This window comes from Podarcis raffonei, chromosome 17 (genome assembly GCF_027172205.1).
Source record: "Podarcis raffonei isolate rPodRaf1 chromosome 17, rPodRaf1.pri, whole genome shotgun sequence".
NCBI classification, from domain to species: domain Eukaryota; kingdom Metazoa; phylum Chordata; class Lepidosauria; order Squamata; family Lacertidae; genus Podarcis; species Podarcis raffonei.
Window position 1 is genome coordinate 803,105 of NC_070618.1, and position 20,794 is coordinate 823,898.

Here is a 20,794-nt window from a genome sequence, read left to right on the forward strand (position 1 = left end):
TTTATTTTTTAAAAAAAGGAAGAGAGAAAGAATATGATGGTGGGGAAGACAAGCAAAGATTTAGAGCAAGATTATGGCTACTTGTTTATGCTAGTTCTATAAAGGCTGAGCCTTATGAGGAACGGTTGAAGGAGCTGGGTATGTTTAGCTTGGAAAAGAGGAGACGTCACATGGAAGAGGGAACAAGCTTGTTTTCTCCTGCTCTGGAGGGTAGGACTCAAACCAATGGCTTAAAGTTGGAAGGAAGGAGATTCTGACTAATGCATTGCAGGGGGTTGGACTAGATGACCCTTGGGTCCCTCCCAACTCTACGATTCTTTGATTCTAATGTCTTCCTGCCAATTTACACGTGCTAAAATTGTCTGTTAGTGCTCCAAACAACAATTCCCAATGCTCCATACACAAAAGGAACCACAGTTAACCAAGATGTCTGTAGTGTATGCATGCCCTGAAGAAGACCTTGTGGGAGGCAGAAAGACAGACAGCACAAATATATGAAAATGGACATATACATTTGTTTTTTTTAAAAAACCCAACACGCATTCAAACTGGTTGGGATTGAAAGAGCCCTGGATCAGAAAAGGCCGCGAGTATTCATTTAAGAGACATTCTCACAATCCTATAGAACATTTAATTTAAAAAAAATATTATTTATACCCCGCCCACCTGGCTGGGCTTCCCCAGCCACTCTGGGCGGCTCCCAACAGAATATTAAAAACACGGTAAAACATCAAACATTAAAAACTTCCCTAAACAGGGCTGCCTTCAGATGTCTTCCAAAAGTCAGGTAGTTGTTTATTTCCTTGACATCTGAAGGGAGGGCGTTCCACAGGGCGGGTGCCACTACTGAGAATGTAACCTCGCAATGAGGGAACCGCCAGAAGGCCCTCGGCGCTGGATCTCAGTGTCCGGGCTGGACGATGGGGGTGGAGACGCTCCTTCAGGTATACTGGGCCGAGGCAGTTTAGGGCTTTAAAGGTCAGCACCAACACTTTGAACTGTGCTCAGAAACATACTTGACTAAGTCGCTTTTCAGTCTCTATAAAAAAGAATAATAAAGTAGATGACAAGCAAGTGAAGAGGCCAAAATCTAACTGGGCTTGAAAACGCTTCTGCTTGTGCCATGGCTAGAAAGCATGGGTCCAAGTGGTTTGCCGTTTGCCCCGCTCCTTTCCAAGAAAACCCACTCAATAAGAGATAGGTAAGAACTGCGGAAAACCAGATTGCCATTTGCTCCAATTACGAGCTAAAGAGCAGTTTCCCCTGGGTGAGGGAAGCAGTAGGACAAAAGGATAAGCCCTCTGAAAGGAGGGCCTAGACTTGGCAGGGATGGGAAGAAGAACCCGTTTCAGACACATATTTCTCGATTGTTTATGAATGGAACACAGTGAGCTTACTCCACTGAAAAAAACATTTGTGTTGGAGGTAAGAACACCTACAAGTTCTGTTTATGGCATAATGGCACCTTCAAACACACAACGCACCATGATGCTACAAGTCATCAAGAGACGATTGTGCTTTGTGTGAGTGAGTACTGATGCAGTACACCTAAGGCAGGTTGGACAGAACCTCCTGAATAGTCTCACTACAGCCACTCATCTCCATTTGGTTGAGAACATAACAAATGCGCTCTACAGTGGCCCCATGGCCTGCTTGCTGCCTCCATTGTCTCAGCATGACATATTGCGCTTCTCGAATGTGCCGATGCTCGGCATAAATCCTCTCTATTGAAATTTCATTCAGTCCCAGGCGCCGCACAAATTCGTTCCACCGGGTCAGCGGTACTTGATCCACCACAGCGTACAAAACTTCAGGACCTAGGGGTAAAAGGAACAAAGGAGAAATCAAGTGATGCTGTGAGGGTTAGGCTCTGCCCACCTCCCAGTATTTGGTCTGTGTCAGGGTTTCCCAAACTTGGGCCTCCAGCTGTTTTTTTGAACTACAATTCCCATCGTCCCTGATCACTGGTCCTGCTAGCTAAGGATGATGGGAGTTGTAGTCCAAAAACAGCTGGACACCCACATTTAGGAAACCCTAGCATAGTATAAATTGTCAGTAACAAAAATTATTTCCATTCTCCCTATTATTGAAAAACTGCTGAGACAGCCATGTTTCCTTAATAGCACATTCATTGTACGACAAACGTGAAATACAATGGTGCCTTGGTTCTCAAACGCCTTGGTACTCAAACAACTTGGAACCCAAACACTGCAAACCCGGAAGTAAGTGTTCTGGTTTGCGAACCTTTTTCGAAAGCCGGACGTGCTCCGTTTTGAGAGTTACACTTCCTTTTTGAGTGCCACACTTCCATTTTGAGTGTTACACTGAGGTCTGTCTGTTTTGCTATTTATTTTGGAGTTTTTTGTTTTTGTGGCTCTTTTTGTTTTGTTTTCGTAACTGCGTGGAACCCAGTTCAGCTACTGATTGATTGAGCGTGTGACTGCAGTACATTGTTTACTGCTTTCATTTTATGGATCCATGGTCTCGTTAGATAGTAAAATTCATGTTAAATTGCTGTTTGAGGAGTTGTTTTTAAGTCTGGAATGGATTAATCCATTTTGCATTACTTTCTATGGGAAAGCGTGCCTTGGTTTTGGTACGCTTTGGTTTTGGAACAGACTTCTGGAACTGATGAAGTTTGAGAACCAAGGTACCACTGTAGTGAAACATGAGCAATCTGCAATGCACCATATAACCAGATAGCTGCACTTAAGAAAATAAGGGCTCTGATGGATCAGGCAAGGGTGCTTCTATTCCTGCATTCTGTTCTCACAGTGGTCAACCAGATGTGCATGGGAAGCCCACAAAAAGACTTAAGTACAGCAGTGCTTTCCCCACAAGGTTCTCAGCAACTGGCATTCCGCTTTTCTGGATTTCTTTGTAACATTCAAATTCAGGATTTTAGCACCTTCTTGGGTTTTTGATGCAGGCAATAGTTCTCTCTCTCTCTCTCTCTCTCTCTCTCTCTCTCTCTCTCTCTCTCTCACACACACACACACACACACCCCTACACACCTTTATAGGAGCAATGCACACATAACTCACATATTCTTCTCCCTGCCCACTGCCCACGTTTTATTTCTGAAATTAAGATGCACTCACGATCTGAGATTTGTGTCTCTCCTGCCACTCTCACACAATCTGGGAGGTCAGCTGGTGTGGCTTTCAGTGGCAAAAGATTGTCTGTCTGGTTTTGTTCCAGAAATGTGCCTTTTCCTTTTTCTACCACCTAAGGAACAAGAGAAACGTCAAGCATGCAGTTGGCTGAACTTAGAAAATAAGAAAGCTAGGCATAAACCGCAAACAATCCTGAGGTTTAGAGGAATTTTAGAAACCTTTGCAACAACTTACCTCTGGGGGAGGTTCACTTGCTGGCTGCAGATTTGAAGCTGAAAAAAATCCCAGAATAAATTATTTTACAGCCATCAAAAGAGAAAATTAGCTTTATTGTTACTGTCAAGCTAATAGACAGCTAGATGATTCTTTAGCAAACACAGATGGTGGCAGCTACTAGCTACTGGATGCATTTAACAGCCAGGGTTGTGCTGAAGACCAGAGGTCTGCTTATATTCACTTCACTAAAGGAATTGGAGTACATATAACTAGGCTACAGAGATATTGGAGGCATTGCAGCCTGTTGGGTCATATGCCAAACTTTTTGGAATTTTGAAATGGTGCCATTGATATCCCTCTGATGGCTTCTCTTCCCCGGCTCGCCCCTCTTTGTTCTTCCATGGGGTCTGGGTAAATGTTGGATCTTCTTGATTTTGCAGGATTTTACCTGGAGCCCCACCAAAAGCACATCAAATTAAAGCTTACTTGGGTAGCCTACACAGTAAAGATGGCAGATCCTGTGCTTGCTAGCACCACAAGAACACAGGGAACCAGGCAGAGGGCCTTCTCGGTAGTGGCGCCTGCCCTGTGGAACACCCTCCCATCAGATGTCACGGAAATAAACAACTATCTGACTTTTAGAAGACATCTGAAGGCAGCCCTGTTAGGAGAGTTTTTAATGTTTGATGGTTTATTGTGCTTTTAATTCGGTTGGGAGCTGCCCAGATTGGCTGGGGAAACCCAGCCATATGGGAGGGGTATAAATAATAAATTATTTTTATTATTACTGATACAAGGCACAGATTCTCATGGATCTTCATAGCTTTTTTTACATAGCACGAAGACCACCAACAAACAGAAGTGGCCTATGATTTGATGGTAGTTTTAAAAACATTATGAGGTTCCAAATGTACTTTGGATTCATGCTTTTGTGCCATATCAGGGCTGGAGAGCACTTGATCTGTGATTTGATGGTGATGGAAGTGGGAGGGAAGGGAACCCATGGAAAAATTTTACAATTACAAGAAGATCTGTTTTACTGGCGACCACTTGTGTGTTTTTTTTCTTTCTGACACTCCATTCTCTTTCTCTCCCAATTTCCGTGGCACCCTGCATTCCTTCTCTTGTCCCCTCTCAACCCCCTTACTCTGTTTTCCTCCATCCAGTCTACCAGATTGTTCCCCTTCCCCTCCTACTTTCTAGATACCTGCTCAGCTGTCAATCTGAGCCTTGAGAAGCACTTAGAACTGAAAGAGAAAATGAGAAAGAACCTGTCTGTCTGTCTCTCAACCAATTTATCCACTACATGTATTTTTAAAGGAGAAAAAGGTACCCGTTCTCATCATCTTATGAAATTATGAAAATTGCATCAATGAGCAGCAGGGGCTGCGGTGGATGACCCTTGCGCCAAAAAGCGTGGTCAAAATTTAAAGGTTCAGGAACTCAGACCAGACCAAATTTCATAATATCACACACTGACTTTACTGAAACAAAACTCTATGAGAGAAACTGCAAATAATTGCAGAGATTAAAAATAGCTCAGAAGGGAAGAAAATAACAAACACTAACTTATCCAGCTAATTAACATAAATGCTTAAACTTAAATCTCAGTAGGAACAAGATGCTGTCAAAGCCCAAATAGATGCCTGGCTGAGTGGCGAGAGCTCCCACCAACGCAGGTTTTATGGGAACTTAGACCGCGGGTGTTCACCTCTTTCACCCAATTACCTTGTGACACCGGCCTTGAAGCCTTAATGGGAGACAGCTGTATGTATGCTCACTATTTCTTAAATTCTAACCTATTCCTATAAATCAGTCTTAAAGGGGCGAGATCACCACAGGGGCCTAGAAGGCAGTTCTCAAAGGTGTCACTGCGTCCGTGGCTGGCACAGTGGCGGCCACAGGTATAAGCTGTGTGCTTATGTGGGAACTGCCTGCTTAAAGCAGAGCTGCTTTGAAAAGCACCTTTGCAAAGGGAAAGTCCTGGGGGGGGGGGGAACCCACGCTCCTTAAAGCAGCCCCCCTCTTCTCCTTTAAACACTAGAGCAAGCAGTTGGGCAGCTCTAGGGCACGGCGGAGTCATTTTGCTGACCATTCACTTAAAAAAGGGGAAGAGGCTGCTTCAAAACGATTTTGCTATAAGACAGCGCACCACCACCCCCGGCCATCCATCTGAGCCTCTGGGGGATCAAGCATGAGCGCTGGGACTCAAAGCATTTGCAAGTTCCCCACGTACTCCCCACCCACCTGCTCTCTCCAATATTTGAAGGATAAAGGGAGCAGTTGCCTCACAGAGTTTTTAGAAAGGGCTTTAAGACAGCATGTCGCCCTGCACACGCTGCTCCTGTTTGAGCTTCCTTAAAGCCCTTTGCAAGTCTCCCCTTGCTCAGCTTTGAAACCATAGACTTTTCCTAATCTGGATCCTCCAACAGGCAAGTGCTATACTCACCAAATGGACAGAAAGTGGAGCTGAACCTCTTCTGACAGGATCGTTTGCGAAGTATGTTCACCAACACCAATACACCGACAGTTACGATTAAAATGACTATTATAGCGAGGAGAAGTGCTTGGTCTGTAAGGAAAAATAAGCATAATATAGATGATAGGGTCTGGAAGGATAGGAAAACAGGTGCGAAGAGATGGATAGGATAGCTAGAGCACAGAGACAAATGTGGAGTGGAGATCAATGATTGGAAAGTGAAGTCAATGTCAGGTATTAGAGAGCAGGAGTGGGGGACCTTTTTCAGCCTGAGGTCTGCATAATGATAATGATAATGATTATTTTATTTATTTATTTATTTATTTATTTATTTATTTATACATACATACATACATACATACATACATACAAACATACATACATACTCCGCCCATCTGGCTGGGTTTCCCCAGCCACTCTGGGTGGCTTCCAACAAAATATAAATAAAAAAGTAACATAAAACATTGAAAACTTCCCTAAACAGGGCTGCCTTCAGATGTCTTCTAAAAGTCAGATAGTTGTTTATTTCCGTGACATCTGGTGGGAGGGCGTTCCACAGGGCGGGCATCATTACTGAGAAGGCCCTCTGCCTGGTTCCCTGTAACCTCACTTCTGGCAGTGAGGGAACCGCCAGAAGGCCCTCGGAGCTGGACCTCAGTGTCCGGGCAGAACGATGGGGGTGGAGGCGTTCTTTCAGATATACAGGGCTGAGGCCGTTTAGGGCTTGAAAGGTCAGCACCAACACTTTGAATTGTGCTTGGAGACGTACTGGGAGCCAATATAGGTCTTTTGGGACCGGTGTTATGTGGTCTTGGCAGCCACTCAGTCACCAGTCTAGCTGCCGCATTCTGGATTAATTGCAGTTTCCGGGTCACCTTCAAAGGTAGCCCCACATTGAGTGCATTGCAGTAGTCCAAGCGCAAGCATCTGGGGGGTCACATGCTAACAGTGGATGGCACCAGAGGCGTAAATGGGTGGAGTAACAAATGTACATTTTACGTTTGTTCTGTTGGTTTCTTTCTAGACACCCCCTCTCTATCCTCCATCCACGCAAGTAAATGATGTCAAAGTTCAAGGACACTTTCCAGTCATCAGGTGTGCCCTCTCCTAGGGGCCAAGCCCTTTGGGACCCCCCTCCCCATGTTCAAAGTGGGAGGAAGAGGCCAAGAGAGCACTTCAGTGACTGGCTTCTCCTCCTCCTCCTGAATTGGAGGGGAAGGGATAAGGAAGAAGACCCCACAGAAGGAGGACGAGGACCCATGACCAGCTGCATTCAGTTCCACCCCAGCGATGGGCATAGCCAGGATTTTTGTTAAGAGGGGACAGGACTTTTGTTAAGCAGGGCAGAAGCGATGTGGTTGGTCAGTTAGTTAAGTATTTGTATTGTTTTACTTGATCTAGGGGAGGCAACTGCTACACCCAGGAGTCCGGCTCTTCCTGACATCACACATCACATGACGTCACCCCCCCTTCTCCCTTGGAAGTTGGTGCCTCTGCCAGCCATGCAAGAACAACTGAGGTGTGAAGCAGGGCTGGTAAAAGTTGTTGCTGTGGATTGTATCAAGGGCTAAAGTGTTGTCCAAGTATTATTCCAGAACTTACGTGGGTTATTTTCTGGCTTTATCACTTCATCGAAATAGTCGCAGTCCATCTTGCATTCTTTCTCATTGCAGCTGAAATAGGAAAAAGTGGGTCTCAGTTGCACAGGAGACAAATACTACTTTACAGTGGTATCTTGGTTCTCAAACGCCTTGGTACTCAAACAACTTGGAACCCAAACACTGCAAACCTGGAAGTAAGTGTTCCGGTTTGCGAACTTTTTTCGGAAGCCGAACGTGCTTCGCTTTGAGTGTTACGCTTCCGATTTGAGTGCCACACTTCTGTTTCGAGTGCTGCGCTTCCGATTTGAGTGTTACACTGAGGTTCTGTCCGTTTTTGCTATTTATTTTGCATTTTTGTTTTTGTGGCTCTTTTTCTGTGACTGTGTGGAACCCAGTTCAGCTACTGATTGATTGTGTGACTGCAGTACATCGTTTATTGCTTTCATTTATGGATCCATGCTTTCGTTAGTAAAATTCATGTTAATTGGCTGTTTTAGGGGTTGTTTTGAAAAGTCTGGAACAGATTAATCCATTTTGCATTGCTTTCCATGGGAAAGCGCACCTTGGTTTTGGAACGCTTTGGTTTTGGAACGGACTTCCGGAACGGATTAAGTTTGAGAACCAAGGTACCACTGTATAGCACTAAAGTTCCTCCTATTTCATTGCCCCCTTGACACTCTACTTGGAGAACGGAGAGTTCTGGGGAGGTCAGGATCTTGCATACTATTCTGTGACATTTCAGTTGGTCTATTAAAGGTGTGGCCTTATACAGACTTTGGGTTTTTTTGTTTTTTCCTTATGGGCCAGCACGGCTGCCTTTACTTTCTGTGTGTAAGACAGATAACAAGATTTTCCCCACCTGCTGCATGGGTAGCACTTGTTTTCATCTTTTTGGAGAAAGTATCCAGCGCGACACTCACATATTGTATCACTGAATTTGGTACCTAGAAAGAAAAGATAAGTGAGAGAAGGAGATATTTTATTTCAGTGATTTGGATCTCACTCAAACACACTAGCACCTTAGTAGTGTTTATTATCTGGGGACAAGTTAGATGTGATGCAGAAGTTCCACATTCAGGATCACTTGTGGCTTTTAAGGCAATTCAACAACAGCAGTAGGGTGCCAAAATCTGATCAACATTTCCCATATGCAGTGGTTTTCCCATTGATAACTGTGGGGCCAATTTGCAGGGGGAGACATAACAGGTTCTCAGACAATACCTGCGCATTTTTTCCTCTTGGGGAAAACAATAGCTTCAGAGATGGGATTTTAATCAAGAAAACAGCCCTGGAGAAGAAGAATCAGAGGGCATGAGAAGGAGCCAGCATCTTTTCCCAGCACTATGCTCCTGATCTGAATCAGGGCCAGTGTTGTTGTTACATTAGGAACAAATTGCAGGAGGTCCTGATCACAGATCTCCTGTGTCAACACATTTAACTGTGCCCTCTGCAGGGTGAAAAGAGAATGGGTGAATTAACAGAATGGTTCTAAGAGAAAGAATCTGTTCACAATTTAATTTCACAATTACAGTATTGGCCCGAATATAAGCCGCAGCTTCAAAATTCAAGGGTGGGGAAGGAAAAAAAACAATACCTGAATATAAACCACTCCCTTAAAATTGGGATACAGGCTGAAAATCGCTGCTGTTAGTAGAATTGTAACTCCAAGCCAATTTAAGCCTTTGATTAAAGCCTGCAAAAGTTACCGTACAGTTGCTAAAATCGCAATTCAATAAAATAACAATTCAATTGCTATAATCCCACAGTCACTCACACCCATAAATGGCAAATGAACAGTCTCAAGCTTGCAAATTGGCAATAAAGCTTTGTTTTTGTTCCGTTTTACCGTATGCTTGTTTCAGGAGCGATATCATAAAAGCCAGTTATTGTAATGTCACAAATTTAAGCTGCACTTTAACTTTTCACCGTCGGAATTTTGGGGAAAAGGACGGCTTATATTTGGGCCAATACGGTAAACGCAGCAGGGGAGCTCAAAATTCTAGGCCGGGGGTAGATGAAGTGGTGCTCTCCATGTGTGGCATTAAGGGCATCTTCTGTAAGTTTCTAGGTGGTGGTGTTTTTTTTTGTACCAAGCTAGGAGTAGATACATCCTGCAGTCAGAATAAGTGCAGAAGGATAATTTGATGTGCTTGCAGGTTTATGCTGAGGTTAAGAACAAGGACAAAGCATGTTTAAGAGAACATTCTCTGCTTAAGAAGCATCTTCAGAAAGTTAACAGGTGAAATTTTAAGGACTGTATACAGAGCACTATATAAATGCATCACCATCACCAGCATTCAAATTTAATAGTGCTTTAAGGGTGCTGGGCTTAAGGACATATCACATTAAAAGAAATACATAAAGCTGGAGAAGAGAGGGAGGGGTAAAAATAAGGAAAACCAATATTATAGGACAAGGAGAGTTGAAGGAATTCAATTTTGCCAGCACACACAGCTTGCACCAAAGACAGATGCACAGCTTTGCTGTAGGGGCGAGAGTCTCTTTTCCTAGTATGAACGAATTTATTCATGAAGTCATTTTTTTAAGACATTGATTCTGTCCTACTGCACTCACAAGCCAGCTTGATTCTTCCATTGAGACAAGCACTGCAATTCTTGCACATGAATTCATCACTGTGGCTACTTTGATACTGATTTCTGCCGCAACCGCAAACTGTGTCGTGCTCACTGGTACATTTGGATACCTCTATTTGTCCAAAGGCTAAGCAGAAAGAGAGGAAGTGTTGGTTAATTGTATGTGGGCCAATAATGCTCAAGAAACAAGTAAACTAAAGTCAATACACATATTCAACATTCCCAATGCAGGGGCCTTTCGCTGCCACTTTTTAATTTTTATTATTTAAATTTTTATTGAATTATTATGCAGATATAAACGAAACAAAGTATACAAACATTTCATCTGAATACAAAAAATAAAGAAAAAAGAAAACAGGGTAAATGCAAAAAGTAAGAACGTAAGTATAAAACAAGGTAACTATAATAGACATCCCAGAATGTCATTTCTCTACCGAGAGAATTTCTCTACCCTTCTGGGGTCAATCTCTTTTTATTATACAGTACTTTTGGGTTTTTTACTTCCATCGACCTCACGGTGGTTCATTTCCTAGAACTAAAACAATTTCTCTGTATTTCAATATATTCCTCATCTTGGTATAAGGAGACATTTTCCCACTTACAGGTTTATTCTAAACACAACCAAATCTTGGCTGTTAAATCCTTGACTCGATAGGTAGGTATTTAGGCATCCCCATTCTTTCCAGACTATTTTATTTGACTTGTTCCTTAAGGCTTCAGTCAACTTAGCGAGTTCCAAGTACACTTGCTCAGCTTTGGTAGCCATTCTTCTCTAGTTGGTATATGGTCACCTTTCCAGTGCTTGGCTATTAATACCCTGGCTGCCGTCACTGCATAGAAAAATAATTTTAATCTTTCTTTTGGAATAATGTCAGTTAGAATCCCAAGAAGGAATGATTCCGGTTTTTTGTGAAATGTAATTTTTAGTAATTTTTTCATTTCCTCGCTGCTGCTTACCCCTATCCAACACAGAGACATGAACACGCACAGAGAAACGACTTACTTGGACGGCAGCGTCGGCATCCGCGACACTGCTCTGAGCTATTATCTCCATCAATAAAGGAACCCTCAGAGCAGACTGAGCACTTGGTTGCCTTATCAGAGTCTAAACAGTGTTGTGCAACGAAAGTTCCTGCAAAAGAATTATCCAAGAGGAAGCAGGAAAAAGTCATTCAGTGAGAAAAGGAATGCAAAGCTGAGCTTAGAATGAAAGTTTCAGTAGCTTTTTATCACTCCCCAACCCAGTCCTACGGGGTGGCTTAGGCTGCTGTCTAAAACCACTGCTTGGAGTTGCAGCTTGCATTTTAACCAACATTACACCCCAAGAGGTGAAGCTGAGGCTCCAAGGCTTTGGCCACCTCATGAGAAGAGAAGACTCCCTGGAAAAGTCCCTGATGTTGGGAAAGATGGAGGGCACAAGGAGAAGGGGACAACAGAGGACGAGATGGTGGGACAGTGTCCTTGAAGCTACCAGCATGAGTTTGACCAAACTGCGGGAGGCAGTGGAAGACAGGAGTGCCTGGTGTGCTCTGGTCCAGGAGGTCACGAAGAGTCGGACACGACTAAACGGCTAAACAACAACAACACCACACTCCAAGAGAGTCTTGCTTCTCCCACAGCTGTAGCCTGGGATTCAAACTCAGAAGTATGTCCCACTGACTTCAGTAGGAATACGGTCTTAGTTTTTGGCGTGCCACCTCCAATCTCTGCAGCGGTGCGAGATTGCAGGGAGTTCCAGGCATGCTTTACCCAGGGAAATGCTTTGGAAATGAGGTACAGCAGAGACTGGGATGTCCTTATGATATAAAGGTAAAGGACCCCTGGAAGGTTAAGTCTAATCCAAGGTGACTTTCCAGGTCATGTGGTCAGCATGACCAAACCGCTTCTGGTGCAAGGAACACCATGACGTAAGCCAGAGCGCACAGGAATGCCATTTACCCTCCCTCCACAGTGGTACCTATTTATCTACTTGCACTGGAGTGCTTTTGAACTGCTAGGTTGGCAGGAGTTGGGACAGAGGAACGGGAACTCACTCCGTCACGGGGATTCAAACTGCCAACCTTCCGATGGGCAAGCCCAGGAGGCTCAGTGGTTTAGACCACAGTGCCACCCGCGCCACATATATACCAGTAGAGCTTGCAATAGAGGGGCTCCCAGCATTACACTCCAAGAGAATCTTGAATCTCCCTGCAGCCTGGGATTCAAACTGACACCAGCCATGGCTCTGCCTGTCTGCAGCTTGCAGACTTTTTTCAGACGGGAATCTCTCATCCCTAAATAACATCACCACAACTGCAATCCTAAACTCTAGTCTGCTTGGACTCTGCTAAGTATCTCAGAGCTGAGGGAGAGCCCCCTCTCATTTTCTGCTGTTTCTAATGGCCCATTACCTTCCCTTTGCCTTTGGTTAAGGACTGATCTCCCAGGCCATCTCCTGAATGCAGAAAGCTGGTTGGCCTGCATTTTAACACTTGGCTAAATCCTGTGTCTGGCAGCCTTTTTAACACTCCAAGAATTGATTAAATTCTAAAACCTATCAGACCCAGGAATTGTGGGGAATCTGGCATCCACAAACCCTGGCAACCGCAACTCTTACGAACCTTCTTCTAATAGCAAGAGCCGTTAGACAGTGGAACGGACTCCCTTGGGATAGACTCTCCATCCTTGGAGGTTTTTAAGCAGAGGTTGGATGGCCATCCGTCATGGAGGCTTTAGCTGAGATTCCTGCATTGCAGAGGGTTGGACTACAGGGGTCAGCAAATTTTTCCAGCAGGGGGCCGGTCCACTGTCCCTCAGGGCTTGTGGGGGGGGTGGACTATATTTATGGGGGGGGGGAGAACAAATTCCTATGCCCCATAAATAACCCAGAGATGCATTTTAAATAAAAGGGACACATTCTACTCATGTAAAAACACGCTGATTTCTGGGCCGTCTGCAGGCTGAATTTAGAAGACGATTGGGCCTTAGTTTGCCTACTCATGGACTAGATGACCCTTGGCTCCCATCCAGCTCTACAGTTCTGTGATTCTACAATTCTTTTTGGATTTAAATTGATGCTAAGGATCCCTGCCCCTTCTGCTCTGAGACAGGATAAGAAAGCTACCATTTTCTTCCTACTCTTATGCAGAAAGGGAGGAAATGAATAATTTCCACTGTCTCTCCCCCTGCAGCTTTTCTGTTCCAAAAACAATTCCATCCTTCCCCGCAGCCCGGAAGCCAAAGCAATCCATTGTACAGCTTCATTCCAGCATTCCTTCTCGTTCTGTCCTCTCTCTGCCACAGCCTTCACAGTTAGCTACCGAGTATTCATAATACTTTCTCAATAAAACTAAATTTCTGGAAAATCTCTGATTTCATGTCTGTTGTTTCTAGAACACCTTGCAAAGTTGCTTTACAGTCTTGACAGAAGATACTTATACTGCGCTCTGCTAAATTTGGAAAACATTCTACTTTCTAGCCAGCTGTACAACCGTTTGCCCTCCAGAAGAATAAACTGAGGGACACAAGGAGAAACTGTTTCCCTAGCAGATTTGAGCTCAATCACTCACGGTTGTCTGTGTTCTGAAAACATATACAATGAACACAGGGAAGTAGTTTGGAGGTGTGAAAAGAGGTATGTGTGCCAAGCAGGTGCGGTAAAAGGACAGCTAGCCATTTGTATTGAAATATTTGAATAAATCATGCAAATTAGTAATGTATTCACCCATTCGCTGAGCGGCTAAAGGAGGAAGAATTGCAACTAATGTCCAAGTATCAGTTCCTCCTTTCCTCCTGCATCAGTCTGAGGTCTAAAAGTTATTGGAGCAAGCTTTGGTTACTGATATCAAAATATAGCCAACAGTTGCTGAGTAGGATGGATTTAAGGGAATGCTACGGTGGGGTAAGCACCACCACTACCTTTTACCTTGGTAAGAGCATAGGTCGGACATTTCCTTTGTCTGAATTTCAAATAGCCAGGGACTCCCCCAACCCTGGCCCCATCAGCAATCCACATGCCCAACGGAAAGCACAAACCAAGACTAATTGTATGTGGAATCTTAGCTTTATCTAGTTTTATGGTTAGATTTATCTAGTTTTCTGGTGAGATAGGATAAAAGGACACAACTGTTGCCAAAAAAAGGCTATCTTCCTTCTGTCTCCCCTAGCAGTTCCCAACCAGCTGCAAGAACTCACTCGTTACAAGTGTATACCATACTTTGATATACTCCAGTGAAGCTATTGCTTTTCACTGCTATGCAATTATATTTGAGTTGAAGTGGGGGGAAATAAAAAAGTGCATTTTTCAAAAACGGGATTCTTGACTGAATCAGGGGTACACAAAAATAGGAAATAACAACTCATTGTTATTACTCTGTTTTACACTCTGTCATACCTTTGTGGCATCTAAGGCAGCAGTGGGTTTTATTTGGGTGAAGATAGTGTCCTATTGAGCATTTCAGCTCCCTCTTTTGTTTACTGCTGGAGTGCAGGAAGGCATCCTTGTCCACAACTGCTGCAGGGATAGGTTTCATAACAGGGTTCAGGGTTACCCGCAATGATCCCCCACTTTCTGTCCGAATGAGGTTCAAGTTGACCTGCAAAGAAAAAGAATAAATAAGCAAACTGCTTTTCATTTTAAAAAAAAGGCTCAACTTCAGTCTTCACAAAATACCGTACTTTTCTGTGTATAAGACGAGGGGTTTTTTCAAATTAAAAAATAAGGTTAAAAAATTGGGGTAGTCTTATACACAGATAGTGCATAGCGGGGATGTGTGATTGGCAGCTGCTGCAGGCCAGAGATTGTCTGCGGCTATTGGGTGTGTTATTGGTGGCTGCAGCAAGGGCTGGTGTTGATTGGCTGCTGCTGCGTCAATTGGGCGGGCGATTGGCGTCTTCTGCTGACGAGGGGACAGACGATAAGCGGCTATTGCAACGTGTGCGAGTGGCAGCACAGGTGAGCGATTTTTGCCAGTCCCCCCCCAAAAAAGCTCAACAACTCTGGGCAATCTCCCCCCATTTTCTTAATCTGGAATCCCCAAAAATAGGGGGCATCTTATACATGGGTGCGAGTTGTTCACAGAAAAATATGGTATTATTTAACACATTGCAGTGCTGTAGCTATTGGGGGGGGGGGCAAATGGGTTTTTTGCCACGAGTGAAGCCCCCAGAGGGGCACCGCTGAGGCTCCCAGCCTGTGTGTGTGCGCGCGCGCAAATGTGCATGCGGTGTGTGTGCCAAACTGAGTCTTTAACCGGAGGTGAAATAAAACCTAGTTTCACCCCTGCATAATGGATTGTAAAGTACAATATCTCTCGCAGGTGATTAGGAAAACATTATTCAGATTGGTAATGGCTGTTCCATGTAACATGTGCAACCTCAACTAAACATTAGAGCAAGGGCAAGCAATATAACACAGATTGGTCACAATGCTAATTGTTGCTTGGATTCTGAATCCAAGGAACAGAAATGTAAGGATTCTTCCGTAGTTAGTACGCCATCAATTGCCAACAATTAGCAACTTTGAGCTGTCCCATTTATATACTATTTTTTAATACACCCTGAATACAGACGTTTGCTGATCGGTCTGTGCACAAAATATAGATGCATCAGGGTGGATAAAAATCAATGGTTTTTTAAAAGAATATGTTTTGTTTTTATTATATTATTGATGTGTTTGCTGCCAGGGCTCCTATGGGAAGAAGAAGAAGAAGAAGAAGAAGAAGAAGAAGAAGAGGAGGAGGAGGAAAACCTGAGAAGCTGCAAGAAGTGTGCCAGCTCCCTCGTACCCAGCTCTGATTGGGAAGTAGATCAGACTGAGAAATCAAGTGCTCTGCCTGCTTCAGAAAGTGGTCTCTAAAAAGCAAACAGAGGAACCTTTTATCTCACAACCTTAGTGAGATAACACAACCACAGTGTTAAGATCAGAGATACAGCTTGCCTGTTCTTTAACACTAAAAGGCAGCCATTCCACCCACACCCCAATAGGGATAAATACTACAAAGAATGATCTGCATGGAGGTTACTTAGGGGGTCCCTACCCTAATTTAACAGTTCGGAGCAAACCCCAACTAATTTGATGCCAGCAGCACGATATTCGTTTTCCAGGCAGACAGCAGGTCCATTTACCTCTCAGATTCCCTCAATGTGTAAATGACCACTATGAGATGTTGTTACAACTGCCAATGAGCAGTCAAGATGTAGGGAGCAGCTGGGTGTGAGACGTGAACTATGCAGTGGTACCTCAGGTTAAGAACTTAATTCGTTCTGGAGGTCTTTTCTTAACCTGAAACTGTTCTTAACCTGAAGCACCATAGCTAATGGGGCCTCCTGCTGCCGCTGTGCTGCTGGAACCCGATTTCTGTTCTCATCCTGAAGCAAAGTTCTTAACCTGAAGCACTATTTCTGGGTTGGCAGAGTCTGTAACCTGAAGCGTCTGTAACCTGAAGAGTCTGTAACCCGAGGTACCACTGTATTCTGGCTATTCTCTGTGTTGTAAGAAACAGGGTCTGAAGAGAAGCAATACCACTCAGCACTATGCTGTCTATTATCATTTTTATGACTACTGCTATGGTTTTCCCAGTAGTGATGTATGGAAGTGAGAGCTGGACCATAAAGAAGGCTGATCGACGAAGAAGTGATGCTTTTGAATTCTGGTGCTGGAGGAGACTCTTGAGAGTCCCATGGACTGCAAGAAGATCAAACCTATCCATTCTGAAGGAAATCAGCCCTGAGTGCTCACTGGAAGGACAGATCCTGAAGCTGAGGCTCCAAGACTTTGGCCACCTCATGAGAAGAGAAGACTGCTTGGAAAAGACCCTGATGCTGGGAAAGATGGAGGGCACAAGGAGAAGAGGAAGACAGAAGAGATGGTTGGACAGTGTTCTTGAAGCTACCAGCATGAGTTTGACCAAACTGCGAGAGGCAGTGGAAGACAGAAGTGCATGGCGTGCTCTGGTCCAGGGGGTCACGAAGAGTCGGACACGACTAAATGACTAAACAACAACAACAACAAATTATTACTATTGTTGTTATTTATTAATGCATACTGTCCTTTCTCTGAAGATCACAGGGCAGTTCACAACATTAACATTGCAAAATGAAAACACAAAATACATAATAAAAGAAAAACCAAAATGAACCAATAACCTCCCTTCCACAAACTCATTTAAAAGGATATACATATTGTTAATCAGCCAAAGGCCTCGTTGAAGAGAAACGTTTTCACCTGGCGCCTAAAGCTATGTAACAAAAGCACCAGGTGAGCCTCCCTGGAGAGAGCATGCCACAAACAGGGAGCCACCACAGAAAAGGCCTGTTCTCACGTTGTCACCCTCTGGACCTCTCATGGAGGTGGTACACAAAGAAACTAACCACAGCAATGCAAATTCTGAAGCAACTGTAAGGCTTCTCAAACACTTAGTTTCCCTAATTTTAACCCTATTTTGTAAACTGCATTGAGTGTTCTGATGCAACCATAATGCCAGGTTTCGGTTAGTGCTGGGTTTAAAAACAAAACAAAAAACAAGAATGTCCTAAAACAACAGTAGATAAATGAAAATTCCAGGAGATATGCCAAGGCTATTATGTGAGACACTTGGAAATGCTCTCAGGGCACTGTTGCAGTGGACCCCATGTGAATTATTGACCTGATCCTGACATAACCTACACTGCCTGGGCCTGGAACATGTTTTCCTATGACTATTCTGTAATTCTGGAAATCGTATGCTGACCTTTTTATATCTAGGAATTGGTCAGTTCTTAAACTTCTGTCTGCTGTAGAATCAATGGAGTTCACGTCCTAATCAGAGTTACATGTCATGCCTCAACATGAGTTTGTTTCTGAAGTATTGGTATTAGATTATTTTATCACTATTTTACTTCAGCCGGAAATAAAGAGCTTTCTATTACTGAGTTTCAAAGCAATAGATCCTTGTGTCAAAAATATTTCATTTACTACATTTCTAAACCAGCTGTGCAATCAAGTTCTCTCGGCAAAGAATATAGCAGATGCTGGTGCCAGCCCTGAGCTGTCATAATTGGATTCTGAAGGAGGAGGAGGAGAAAAGTGCAAAGTTAGGGGAAGGAAAGAAACAGCATGCCTAGCAGCCAGTGTTAGAAACTGAGATATGAAAGCTAGGAGCTAAATGGCACCTTAAGCCTAGATTACGGGCGCAACAACAGAATCTCTGGGTGCGCTTTTTTAATAACAAGAATACAAAGCTGAAAATGAACTGCAGATAAAATATTATGTTCATTTTTCACATGGTTTAGTCCAGTGGTTCCCAATCTTTGGGGGGGACATGCCCCACCTAAGCATCTCTAAAACCCTGATGCTCTCCCCCATGATATATAATTCATATTACACTCATGCCTTGGAAGTCAAACAGAATCCTTTCCAGAAGTCCGTTCGAATTCCAAAACGTTCAGAAACCAAAATGCCGCTTCTGATTGGCTGCAGGAGCTTCCAATTGGAAGCCACGGAAGCCGCACCTGACATTCGGCTTCTGAAAATCATTCAATAACCGGAACACTCACTTCCGGGAACCGATTTGGTACGACCGTATTCAAAATGCGAACTCTTATTCACGTGGAGGAAGCCTAAAAGGCCACTAACTTGGTCTAACTCAATTAAAAGACGCCAGCTTCTTGGGAGAAAAGCAATGACAAACCTAGACAGCACCTTAAAAAGCAGAGACATCACCTTGCCAACAAAGGTCCGTATAGTTCAAGCCATGGTTTTCCCAGCAGTGATGTATGGAAGTGAGAGCTGGACCATAAAGAAGGCTGATCGCCAAAGAATTGATGCTTTTGAATTCTGGTGCTGGAGGAGACTCTTGAGAGTCCCATGGACTGCAAGAAGATCCAACCTCTCCATTCTGAAGGAAATCAGCCCTGAGTGCTCACTGGAAGGACAGATCCTGAAGCTGAGGCTCCAAGACTTTGGCCACCTCATGAGAAGAGAAGACTCCCTGGAAAAGTCCCTGATGTTGGGAAAGATGGAGGGCACAAGGAGAAGGGGACGACAGAGGACGAGATGGTGGGACAGTGTTCTCGAAGCTACCAGCATGAGTTTGACCAAACTGCGGGAGGCAGTGGAAGACAGGAGTGCCTGGCGTGCTCTGGTCCAGGGGGTCACAAAGAGGCGGAAACGACTAAACGACTCAACAACAACTCATTCACAAATTGCCTCCCTTAAAAATCAAATGGCCCCCCTGTGGGGCATCTGATCCACGTTGGGAACCCTGGGTTTAGTCCTTCCCCCCATATATTCTCAAGAGGGTCTCTTCCCCAGTCTTGAGATAGTAGATGGAAGTGGGGAGGCAGAAAAAGCTCCTCTTTTCCTTCCACTCTGCAGTTTTAATCCGAAATCCTGTGCCCAGAGCTCGGAAACTGGGCGTTTGAATGAGACTCCCTGTCGCAAAATGCGCCTGGAAGGAGGGGAGTTTCGAAGGCTGCCAGGAGCCGCTCGCTAAGCAATTCCGTGGGGCTACCTTTGAAGGTGACCTGGAAACTACCATTAATCCAGAATGCGGCAGCTAGACTGGTGACTGGGAGAGGCTGCTGAGACCATATAACACCGGTCTTGAAAGACCTACATTGGCTCCCAGTATGTTTCCGAGCACAATTCAAAGTGTTGGTGCTGACCTTTAAAGCCCTAAACAGCCTCGGTCCAGTATATCTGAAGGAGCGTCTCCACCCTCATCGTTCAGCCCGGACACTGAGGTCCAGCTCTGAGGGCCTTCTGGCGGTTCCCTCACTGAGAGAAGCCAAGTTACAGGGAACCAGGCAGAGGGCCTTCTCGGTGGTGGCGCCCTCCGTGTTGAACACCCTCCCATCAGATGCCAAGGAAATAAACAACTATCTGACTTTTAGAAGACATCCGAAGGCAGCCCTGTTTAGGGAAGCTTTTAAAGTTTAACAGACCACAGTATTTTAATATTTTTTGGGAAGCCGCCCAGAGTGGCTGGGGAAACCCAGCCAGATTGGTGGGGTATAAATAATAAATTATTATTATTATTATTATTATTATTCCATGTGGGGCAAAGCAAGGAAGCAAAACAAAACCAACCTCCTCCCTGCCGCCCAGATGGAGCGAGAGGCCGCACCCTGCAAATGGGGCCGAGGGCTGAGGAGGTTTTTCAGGAAGCAGAAAGACTCCTGAACCTCCCGAGGAAAAGCAATGGAGGGAGTCAGAAAGCTCCCCTTTCCAGCAAAAATATGAGGCTGCCTTTGCCTCCGGGACACGACTCCCCATGACTTCTGAGCTGCCAGGCTTCCTGGCTTTATGTCACTTCCAGGAATTCAGCGCCCAAGCGGTGCCTTCCGCTCACACGAAACCCCCGGCCTTTCCTGACCCATTTCCCCCCGAGTCCCTCACTTACCACGGCCACTAAAACTGGGAAGAGCCCCAGCGGGGCCATGGCCTTGGGCCCAGCTCAGAGCATCTGCGGACCAGGCCCGGCTCCGTCTCCTCAGAGCAGGCCTCTCGCGGGCCGAGAGAGAGCGAAACCCGCTTGCCTGGTAATCCAAGTTCCCTAAAGCGCAGGAAGGCCGGGGATGGTGAGGGAAAGGGAGGAGACTTCAATTCCCACCCACAGGCCGCGCTTTCCCGGCTGCATTAGTCACGCCAGCCAGGCGCTGCTTAACCCGTCAAGGGCACAGGAGCCGCCAGAGAAAACGGAGGACGAAGTTTTCCTCCCTGGGTCCACTTTGGCTTCCCTCACAAAAGGCTGCTTCATCTGGACAATGGCGCTGATAAACCCAGTGCGCTTTTTTTCCTGAGGGGACGCAGGCAATGGCGCTGATAA

General features: G+C 44.8%; 1 protein-coding gene and 1 long non-coding RNA gene across 2 annotated transcripts in view; both read right to left on the reverse strand.

The window, feature by feature from the left end:
• Window positions 1-495: 495 nt before the first annotated feature.
• The window catches only part of LOC128404959 (uncharacterized), a 55,956-nt gene continuing 35,657 nt past the window's right edge, over window positions 496-20,794 (reverse strand). Inside the window, exon 2 of the long non-coding RNA XR_008328205.1 lies at window positions 496-859. This is a non-coding gene — a long non-coding RNA (uncharacterized LOC128404959). The remainder of the gene's footprint in view (window positions 860-20,794) is intronic.
• Window positions 1,029-20,528, reverse strand: LOC128404957 (tumor necrosis factor receptor superfamily member 1A-like). The gene is made up of 10 exons (XM_053371072.1): window positions 20,369-20,528; window positions 14,380-14,581; window positions 11,011-11,139; window positions 9,988-10,134; window positions 8,273-8,357; window positions 7,415-7,485; window positions 5,783-5,905; window positions 3,352-3,389; window positions 3,103-3,229; window positions 1,029-1,817 (listed from the first exon to the last, which is right to left on the reverse strand). Exons 1-10 carry the CDS (start codon window positions 20,405-20,407, stop codon window positions 1,549-1,551), a joined length of 1,230 nt encoding a protein of 409 aa, XP_053227047.1. The 5' UTR covers window positions 20,408-20,528; the 3' UTR covers window positions 1,029-1,548.

Excerpts from the sequence above, each read along its gene's own strand:
- LOC128404957 (XM_053371072.1), bottom strand. The coding sequence starts at position 20,407 with ATGGCCCCGCTGGGGCTCTTCCCAGTTTTAGTGGCCGTG. Across the intron at positions 10,135-11,010 it reads ATGCCGACGCTGCCGTCCAA|CCTTTGGACAAATAGAGGTA; the intron begins GTAAGTCGTTTC and ends CTTTCTGCTTAG. Across the intron at positions 3,230-3,351 it reads CAAGTGAACCTCCCCCAGAG|GTGGTAGAAAAAGGAAAAGG; the intron begins GTAAGTTGTTGC and ends CTTGTTCCTTAG.